We start from the raw sequence: 10,635 nt of genomic DNA on the forward strand, positions 1-10,635 counted from the left end.
GGAAACGTGACTGGGTAGCGTCCTGAGGAAACAGGCTCCTCGATGTCAAGGTCTACCATGGGGACATAGAGGTGGGAGAAAGGTGGGGTGGACTGGATTTGCTGGAGTTTTAAAGCTTGCGGTTCAGGAGAGAGAAAGGGCTAAAGAGGAAAACAGAGGCTGGGGCTTCTTAGTGGCGCTCTCTGTCGGTGGAATATGCCTAGGAGAACGAGCCTGAGGGAAGGAGGAGGTTCGTCTGTGTCAGCTGGTTGGCAGATGGAGCTCTCCTTGCTTGGCAGGGACTGCCGCCATGCCATTGGGCTGCGGGGAGGGGAGGTTATGACACTTTGTGGGGCGGGTGAAGGCCCTTTAGATTTACCAGTGTTTCGTTTCGCTAGTGGTGGTGAGACTGAAGCACGGGCTAGTTTTGCTCCTTTCCATTGACCTCTTTTTCTCTTCCCGACAGCAGGAGACTATGGCCAAAATGGAGGTGAAAACGTCCCTTCTGGACAATATGATTGGAGTTGGAGATATGGTTCTTCTAGAACCTCTCAACGAGGAGACCTTCATCAACAACCTCAAGAAGCGTTTTGACCACAACGAAATCTATGTGAGTGGGCACAGCAGGTGGCCTGTGATATTTAAACAGACTTTTTTGTGCCACAGAGACGGCTTTTCTTCTTTAGACTTTTCTCTCTTACTTCATCAATATCCAGGGTTTCACCCTCAGCAAGAGTTTTGTTTGCTGACTTGGCACGTGAGTCATATCGGTTAGAGGCAGGCGAGTCTGCTTTCCAAATGGCATTGGTGGAGTGCCGCCTGCATGCAGCGTGCTCTGCTGAGGTGGGCGCATCCTAAAGCAAGCAGACTAGTTCCTGCCTTCTGAAGGATGTAGGTGGAGAAGGAAATTTGAAATTTGCAGACCTCTTCCTGAATGCCTTCCTAAAAACAGGAAAGTCTAGTTATTGAGAAACGGCCAATGAAAGTACCTGTTAGAAAGAACTTGAACCTTCTTGACATGTGAAGTCTTTAGGGACAGGAGCGGATCACCAGATAAGAATGTGTTGTTGAGGTTTTTATCTGTTTCAGTACTTTGTTATTCTTGTTAGTCTGCATGTTTGGTTTTTAATGCTTTTCTGTATATGAGATCCGGAATAGGCAAATCTAGACACAGTAACTAAATTAATGGTTCCTTGGGGGTATGGCAGAGGAGTTTGGGGGGAAATGGGGAATAATGATGAGTATGAGAATGAAGAAGATGTCCTGAAACCGATTGTGGTGATGATTGTACAACTCCTCATGATGTGGTTGAACTACTGAATTATATGATACCTGGCTTCAATGCTAATAAAACCATTGGGAATATAAAGAATATATGTTTGAGATTTGAAGATTTGCTGTAAGAACATAACGATGTCATGTGTCAAAACTGAAGACATACAAATAGATAACATTCATAGTGGAGATTTTTTTTCTTTTAATTAAAAGGTCATTTTATTGGGGGCTCTTACAATCTTTAATAATCCATATATCAATTGTAGCAAGCATATTTGTACATTCATTTCTAGACATTTACTTTCTTTTGAGCCCTTGGTATCAGCTCCTATTTTCCCCTCCCCCTCCCTCCTCCTTTGTGACCCCTTGATAAATTATAAATCATTATTTTTTTCACATCTTACATGGACCGCAGTCTCCCTTCCCCCATGGTTTCTGTTGTTTACCCCCGGAGGGGTATGTATGTGTGGCTGTGTGTTGATCATTGCGATCGGTTCCTCTACCTCCCCTCCACTCCCAAAGGTAGAAGAGGGCAAGCTTGATGATGATGCAAGAGGAAGGTGAAAGGAATCAGAGGAATGATCTTGGAAGCAAAGCTATGGATGGATGCACATACCTATGTAAACACATTAATCCATAAAAATAGAGGTATTGGCCTTTGTACATATATTTATATGCCAATGCACTGAGGTAGTGGATGGACTTCGGCCCTTCCTCAAAATGCCAGAACACCTTGTTCTGACAACCTGGCATTCTGTGATGCTCACCCTCCCGGCACAACCGCTGAAGACAAAGTGGGTGCATAAGCAAATGTGATGAAGAAAGCAGATGGTGCTCAGCTAACAAAAGATATAGCATCTGGGGTCTTTTTTTTTTTCCCAAAAAAATCATTTTATGGGGGCTCTTACGGCTCTTATTACAATCCATACATATATCCATTTTGGCAAACACATCTGTCCATATGTTGCCATCATCTTTTTCAAAACATTTTCTTTCTACTTGAGCCCCAGGCATCAACTCCTCATTTTACCCCCTCCCTCCCCCACCTGAGATTTTTATAAGAATTCTTGATAAAGGATTACACTATATTACTATCAGCTTTTCTAAGTATATTTAAAACATGAATATGAATGTCTTTGCATGCAGCTTTTTTAAGGATTTGCATTGTGGAAATGGAGGTATGCTGTTTGTTAAACCAAGGAAACAGGACAATTGATTCTTTGTTGCAGAGCCCGAGAAGGAAACAGGATGGATTGGATAGAAATAGTTTTTATAGAATTTTGTTTTGTTTCTGAGTTCTGGTATGCATCCTCTGCCCCTTATAATACATATCTGAGCCTTGAGAAAAGTTAGATCATTGGAGCATACTATGTATATGTGTGTGTGTGTGAAGCTTAAGAAGGAATATACCTAACTAAGAGGGGAAGTTTGTAACTGATTAAGTAGGAACCATCATAACTTTTTCAGAAATTTTATTTTTGAAAATACAAAAGTGCACTACTTATGTCACATGGTATTTTTCCTTTCTAGAATAATTTTGGGTAATTGATTTCCTTATGAAATATTTTCCCATCATCTGGGAATTGAGGATTTGTATTGTTGGAGGTAGGGGAAGGGTGACTGTTACATGATAAACGTGGACACTGCTTGCGTAATACTAGTTTATCACTGCCCACCAAACTGACATATAGTTACAGTTCAGAGATGTGGCTCTATAAAGTGCTGATTCAAATGGACAGGAATAGAAACCACTGTTACTGAGCAAGGAAACGGTATGGTTTGGTTTGGTAGTGAGGCTGGGTGCCACCTTCCTCAAGTATACAGTTCAGCTTTCAGGTGGGAAAGCTGGAGAGTTCTGCAGCTTTCGTTTAAAGTTTGGTCCCGTATCAAACAAAAGACAGACTTTAAACATTGGCCATTGAGATGGAGATAGGAGGAATCAATTATGTTGTCCTAACTCACGTTACTGATCATTTTTCTTTTTGGCTCTCACGTGCACTTCACTCTGAGATGGATTGAAAGTAAGATGGCGAGTAGAACATTACGCATGCTCAAATACCTGGTTTGTTGTGACCGCTGAAAAGAAAACAATCCCCCTTTTAACCAAATGCCAAGTGCTAACATTCATGAGTCTTTAGCAGACGAAATGTCTGGGCTTTAGTCCTGCCTAATTTTATTTTTTAAACTATTTTAAGAATGCTCCTTTCTGCTCCAAAACAAAAGTAGAGATTTGCCTTCTGTGCCCAAACAGTCACATCAGTTAACATTTTCCACGATGGGTTCGGGCTCCCATTTCCATGAGATAGGCCTGTGGCTCATTTCATAATCTTAAAAACCCACTGTGTTGGGGGTGGAGCACACTCGATATTACATGGAAAAAAATGAAAAGAGGCCGTAGAATGCATAGTGTCTTCTTAGTGTTTGTGGAAATGACCAACAGGTAATTTTACGAATGTGTATACTTTTATACACTTAGAGAAAGGCTTGTGAACTGTAGATTCTACAGTGGGATAGAGAGTGGGGGTACAGGAGGATTACTTTTTTATACCTGTGTCATATGATTCAGGGAGCCCTGGTAGTACAATAGTTAAAGCACATGACTGCTAAGTAGAAGGTTGGCGGTTCAAACCCACCAGCTGCTCTCTGGGAGAAAGCTGGAACATCTGCTTTGTAAAGATTCAGTAGCTTTGGAAACTCTGTGGGCCAGTTCTGTTCCCTCCTCCAGGGTCAATCTGCACCAGAATCAGCATGAGGGTTTTGGTTTCATTATGATTCATTCAGACAAGCATGTATGGCTTTTGTAATTAAAATAAAACAAAGCAGAACGCCTGTAAGATAAACTATCAACCCCTCCAGCGCTACACACCATGCAAGACTACCCTCGGTAAACGTGTTTCTGCTTTTCATTCTCACAGTACTCCTAGTTTGCTTTTATTCAAGGATTCTTGCACAATTGTTTAGCTTGATGCCAAAGGCTAAGTTAATATGACACGGAACATTTTACTTTCTTGTACTTTACTACATTTTAAAATTCTTTCCCAGAGAATGAATTCCCAGCAAGGTATTCCCCCACCCCTGGCCCCGCAGCCCCCCCATTTTTTAAAAAACTTTTTTCATTATTTTATCGCTTTCTCCTAAACTGTGAAGTAAATGGTGGCTTATATTTAGAAGCCATGGCTGATAAGAGACTGAAATGGAATGGACCCTTGACCGAGGCCTTTGAACTCTGGTTATGCCCAGAGCCTCAGAAACCTCCTAGGTGAGCCACCTGTGACTCTGCCGGCCTTGCTCTTCCATCCGACCAAGCCTCTCACCTGTACAGAGGCAGAATTACGAGTCCGTCCCTGCTTTTACGGAGCTGCCCCAAGGAGTCAGCTCCCTGGGATGTGAGTTCTCAAGTCTCTATAGCACTTCTCGTTCCTGGTGATCCCGTCACCCTGAACTTGTATCTCTGCCCAGAACAGGGTTTCTGTGGACCCAGCCAGGGGTAGTATTGGTAGGGTGAGGCTGTGTTTGTTTCAAGTCAGCAGACACTCAACCCAGTCTGGTCTAGGCAGCCAGAGGAGTTTTGATTCATTTGTGTACCTGGAGGTCGAGAAGTAGTTAGCATTTAGAGTTTGGTTTTGTGGCTCAGCCTTGGCAGCAGCAACTTTATTTCTTTTTCTCTGTCTGCCTTGCCTTCTGTGGCTGCTACCTGAGGTTTTGTGGTAGCAGGATTCACATTCGTACTCCAGCCCATGCAGGGGAGAGAGGATGCTTCTGTCCGAGCACTTACGGGCCTGAGAGCTACCCTCGGCTGCCTGCCTGGGTCACAGGTCCACCTCAACCAACAGCTGTGGCCCAGTGACTGGAATGAGCAGAGTGGCGTAAGAGTGCCGTTTCTACTAGACTTGGGGACAGGTCAGCTTCTTCCAAAGTAGAAGAGATGCGTGAGTATATCTGCTAAAAACAAAGCAAACAAACAAAAACCTCCAATCACTTCCCTCAAGTTGATTCGCATTCACAGCGACCCTTTCATCTGCTAGGAAGGGGCACAGGGTGCTGAAGGGGCCCCAAACAAAGCCCCTCACGGGTTTGGCAGATCATTCTGCGCCCGGCAGCTGGGTTAAATGCCCAGTTTTCACTTAAACGAGGTGTCCCACGGGAACATTTTATCACTGAAGGTCCATGCTTCGAATCCACCCAAAACTGTCTTCTGGAGCTTTCCTTCTGTGGAAGCCCTCACGGCAGAGAAGGTGTCCCAACGATGTAGTGGATCGGCTTTAGGGACGTTTTATTGAAATCTTCGCTTTCCAAGTCAGCTAGCGTTCTCTTCTTGGGGTTGGTTTGTCTCCCTTTAATGTGCCCCCCTCCCCCCTGAGTGAAAAGGAGACTCCTGGGAGCTGTGCTGTGCTTTGAGGAGCTGCTCACATCCGTCTGGAAAGCACTGAGTGGGTGCCCCGCTCGGACGGGACCTGGTTCCCACCCCTAGGTATCTGAGGCCGTCAGTCTTCATCGGAGGAGCCTGGGAACAGTTCCAGGTCTTGACAGGGCCCTTGTGGTCCGGGCTGTAGGCTGTTTGTCCCCTGGAGATGGATGGAGCAAGGTCAGGTGAGAGGAGCTCAAAGCTGGCCTGACAGGAACGGACCTTCAGGGCTAGAGACGGCTTAGCTCTCGTAGCTCAGACTGGCCATGCTGCTTGGTGCAGGGGTGCTGGCGCCTGGGGCCTGCTCCATAGCTGGGAAATGCTGGTCATGCCGTCCTGGAGTCTTGCTCTTCTGGAAGCTTCCTGTCCTTTGTCATGCCTCCTTCCGACCTCCCCCTGCCAGTGGGCCAGCGACAGGTTCCATGTGAACTTTTTTTTTTTTTTTGTCACTTGGAGACGGCAGAGCTGAGATCCAGCCAGACACGAGTCTGTTTTTAGGGTGGTTGGTCAGGTCAGTGGTTCTGTTCAGGAACAGGAAAATGGCAATTTAGGCCAAAACAAGACCAGGGGAAATTCTGGATGCTGGAGAACCAAGGTGTCTGCTTTCGGACAAGTATTTTTGGTGCTGGAAGTAAATTTAGTTTGTTTTCTGCCTAAATCGTCAGACTGGTGGGCAACATCCAGATAAGAGGCCCCCCATCAGTCACTCAGTTTTAGGAGCTTAAACTCAAGCAAATGTAGTGGTAAGAGTTACTCCTTTAAAAGTCAGGTAGAGATTGTTTTGAGGTTCAGAAATTAGCCCTCAGACAGATTCCTGCAAGGATGAGATCAGGTACTTTTAGTGAAAGATACTCAAAATATATATTCACCGTATCTTCTGTTTAAAATATTGTAAAGCCCAACTATATAGCAGTATTTCCCGGTGGTCGATACATCCCCACGATGGTCACTGGATGATCCAGCAGGGCTGCGAAGTAGATACTTACACTCCATCCTGGATTATGGGCTTTAGTTCAAAAATCTTTAATTGGCATGGGAAAACTAAATAATTTTTTTTTTCCTGAAAAGGTGCCGGCAGATCAAAGAAATTTTAGAACCTATGCTACAGCTATATGTATGTACATATGTATTTGTGACTTCGATGTATATATATTTAAAGCTACAAAAATGCTTTTCACATATACCAGCAATTCTCAACCTGTGGATCGTGATCCCTTTGGGGGTCAGTGACCCTTTCACAGGGGTCGCCTGATTCATAACAGTAGCAGAATTGAATTACAGTTATGAAGTAGCAATGAAGATAATTTTACGGTTGGGGGGGTCACCACAGCATGAGGAACTGTATTAAAGGGTCGCAGCATTAAGAAGGTTGAGAACCACTGACTTATACACATGAATGTCTTGCCATTTGGCTGTAATGTATATTCCTGGGAATTAGTCATGAGCACATGAGTTTTCTCTGCTTCATAACAGATAAGCACAAACTTCGTGACTGGAAGCAGCACACACATACTTGTTTCTGTCGATCAGGAGTCTGGCAGGGCTTAGCTGGATCCTGTGTGTATGGTCTCATCAGACGGCAATCGGGGCGTAAGGTGCAGTTTTAAACTAAAAAAATTTTTCATCTTGTACTGTGATTAGTTGACTACTTGTCTTAGAATGACTCATCACGCCACCATATTGAATACTAAACCCAAACCTAACCCTCAGCCATTGAGCCAATTCTGACTCATTCTGACTAGAACGGCCCCTGTGAGTTTCCAAGACTGACTCCTTATGGGAGCAGAGGCCTCATCAAAAACCAAGGAGTGGCTTCTGGCTTTGAACTGCTGACCTTGTGGTTTGCAGGGCAATGTGCAACTACTACGCCATCAGGTCTCCTTACTATATAGTTGTTCGTATACTCAGATATCACGGCTGATAAAGGGCTGGTGAACCAGTGGTGTCCCCTGTGGCTTGGCTGTTTCCCAATCTTATATAGTTGTTGTGTAGTTCTCTTTCCTTAGTAACCTCCTTCCACCTTCGTCCCATTCCCTTGAAGTCATAGTGGGTGGTAAAGTGGTGAGTTATTGTCTAGAATATGCTAGTTTGATTAGAAAGAGGGGTGTTTTGGAGGTGGTTGTAGCGTTGGAGTTACACCTTCTTGTTTCTCCATGTTGATGAGGTTTTACTATGAGAAACTGGCCCTGACAGTTTGAGTGAAGCAAGAGCAGTCTTAATGCTACCCCCAAGTCTCCTGGACTCAAGAGGTGGAGAGAGGTGGGATCTCTGATGGGTTAGAAGAGAACACCTGGATCTGATGTCTGAATGGCTCCCCATGAGCAGCACTCGGTCTCCCCAGGCCATTGAAAAGGTAGAGTTACAGTCAACAGAAAACACGTTGTGTGGATTTCAACATTGTGACTTCAGTGTCTGAATGGAGACACAGCGTTAGAAGGCCAGCTGATGCTGGGGAATCTAGCAAATCATGACGCTTAAGAGAAATGTTGTGTCTAATTGCTGAGCCTGGTCTGTCTCTTAGACAGTTTTAGAATACATTGTTTAAGGCAGTCATTTTGGGCAATAACTTGGAAGTGCCAACCCTTGTAAGTGTTCTTGAAACCATTGGTGATTGTAAAATGTTTTTCCTTTTAGTGAGTTGTTTCATCATGTAGTATTATATTTATAATAATAATAATAATAACAACCCCAGACTCCTGCCATCAAGTTGATTCTGACTCATAGTGATCCTATAGGACAAGGTAGAATTGCACTTTTGAGTTTCTGAGACTGTAATTCTTTATGGGAGTAGAAAGCCCTTTCTTTGTCCCTCAGAGTGGCTGTTGGTTTTGAACTTCTGACCTCTTGTTTAGTAGCCCAAAGCATAACCACTATGCTATAATAGTTTTAAGTATTTTGGTTGGAGCTGTATCTGAAGTTGGGGTGAGGGAGCACTTAGGCCTGAGTTGTCAGGTCCCCTTTGGAGGCGGTGTGCTGGGTACTGAGCTCCAGACTTGTCTCTGCAACTTCCTGTCTGTGACCTTGGGCAAGTCCTTTCCCTCCTTGTAGCTTCTGTTTTCTCATCAGTAAAATAGGAACTGATGTCAAGCATTTATTAAGTTTTTGCTGTGTATCAGGTGCTGTTCTAAACACTTCATATGCCATGAAAAGACAAAGAATTTTTTTCCAAGGAATTTTTGAAGCCCCCTTGTAAATGTATACATTTTGTAAATCTATAAATTTTGTAAGCCCCCTTGTAAGAATATAGAGTACATTTCAGTGAAGTCCAGATGATTGTTTTTTTACATTTTATTGTGGTTTGACTGAAAGTGTGAAGCAAATTTGTTTCCCACTCAACAACTTGTACACATCTGCCTTGTCTTATTAATTGCAATCCTCTCAATATAGCAGCAGCCTTCTACTTCCTTCCTGGGTCTCCCATTTCTATTTGCCCATCTTTCTGGTCCCTTCCTGTCGGGCCAGTGGACTGCTTTCCCTTCCAGGTCTCAGAGACAGGCTTTCTCCTCGGTGGTGTCTGTTCCTCCTTCCCTTCCTTGCTCTGTCCCTTTCTTCCCTTCTGGCCTGGCAGTCCTTGCTTACCTTTGATTTTGCTGTGCTCCTGCTCTCAATCGGCCTCTACTTCTTTTTTAAGCTTTATACCAGTGTAACAGTGGTATACCTACAACACAGGTCGACTCTGGCCTACTAGGACTAGTTCTAAACAATCTTACTGACATCTAGTCAAAGCTGACTCACGGCGACCCCTGTGAGTTTCCCAGACTCTGGGCTGTAAGTGTTTACTGGAGTAGAAAGCTCCGGCTTTCTCCCACGGAGCTGCTGGTGTTTCCAGCTGCTGACCATGCGAATCACAGCCCAGTGAGTAACCACACACACACCACTGGGGCCCCTTTTAGCTTAGTTAAGAGAGTTTTATTAGATCTGGGAACTATTTGGAAAATTCCCACCACATCACAGGGCTTATCTCAATGACGAGAGGGAGATATTGTATTAACCTGTTCTGAAGTAAAAGCTGCCCTCTGTGGATTTTTTTGGCCAGAATTTCGGCGCGGCATAGGATTCATATATAGTTCTGTAATTCATAGTCTGAGAGTACTGGCAGCACAGGAAGGCACAGTGATAATTGGTGGTGGTTCAGACATTTCTTTGGACGGCACTAAAGTGCCGGTTCCTGCTGTCCTGTCTGGGTTAGGAGCCAGTGTCTGCTGGGCATGACTTCCTAGTCCACGAGTGGGGCTCCTCCTCTAAGACCCCAGAGTAAATAAAAGCACAGGCAGGGAACATTCATCCTCTCCGATTTTGAGCTGAGAAATACTGAAACAATAACATCTCCGTGGAAGCAGATGTTGGCAGTTAGAATTCCAAGAGAGCCCATAGTGGTCATGGTCATACAGGGCGAGACGGGGTAAGGTTCTTTGAGGTAGACCAGCTGCCGCAGTGGAGCAGGCGATCAGAAAGGCAGCTAGCTAGTTGGAAGAAGCAGGAACAAGGGGAGGGGCCAAGGCACGTCAATAGGAGTAGGGGGAAATGGAATGAAATGATAAGGGAAAATTTCCATGAATTGTCTGAAGCGCCCCCAGACCCCTAAGGACTGGTGAGGCCTTCTTCACAGAGCTGACCTGCCGAGGATCCTTGATCCAGCTGTCTTGGGTCCATTATTGTCCGTGGGCCCAGCTTTCCTGAAGCTCCATGGTTGGTGTTTCAAAGGGTTCCTGGATGCCTTTATCAGGATGGAAAAACTTTCATTGCTTGATGTAATTTATGGGAACGCTTTCTTGGCTTGATATAATTCACAAGCATCTGTGGCATGCAGCGGAGCGAGCCTGACAAATGGCACATCTCTGTTCTGTTGGCAGAGGAGCCCTGGTGGTGCTGTGAGCTAAGCGTTGGGTTTCTAACTGCTAGGTTGGCAGTTTGACCCCACCAGCTGCTCCTGAGGAGAAAGGTGGTATGGCTTTAGTTCAAAAGTCCCCCCCCCC

General features: G+C 44.8%; 1 protein-coding gene across 3 annotated transcripts in view; it reads left to right on the forward strand.

The window, feature by feature from the left end:
* The window catches only part of MYO1B (myosin IB), a 202,995-nt gene that overhangs the window by 46,569 nt on the left and 145,791 nt on the right, over positions 1-10,635 (forward strand). For all 3 annotated transcript variants that reach the window (XM_045294933.1, XM_045294934.1, XM_045294935.1), the window contains exon 2: positions 446-589. In XM_045294933.1, coding sequence (XP_045150868.1) covers positions 455-589 — 135 coding nt within the window. In that variant the 5' untranslated portion in view covers positions 446-454. The remainder of the gene's footprint in view (positions 1-445; positions 590-10,635) is intronic.

Source organism: Echinops telfairi, unplaced genomic scaffold (assembly GCF_000313985.2).
Source record: "Echinops telfairi isolate 266 unplaced genomic scaffold, ASM31398v2 ScPeMD7_3;HRSCAF=10, whole genome shotgun sequence".
Taxonomy (NCBI): domain Eukaryota; kingdom Metazoa; phylum Chordata; class Mammalia; order Afrosoricida; family Tenrecidae; genus Echinops; species Echinops telfairi.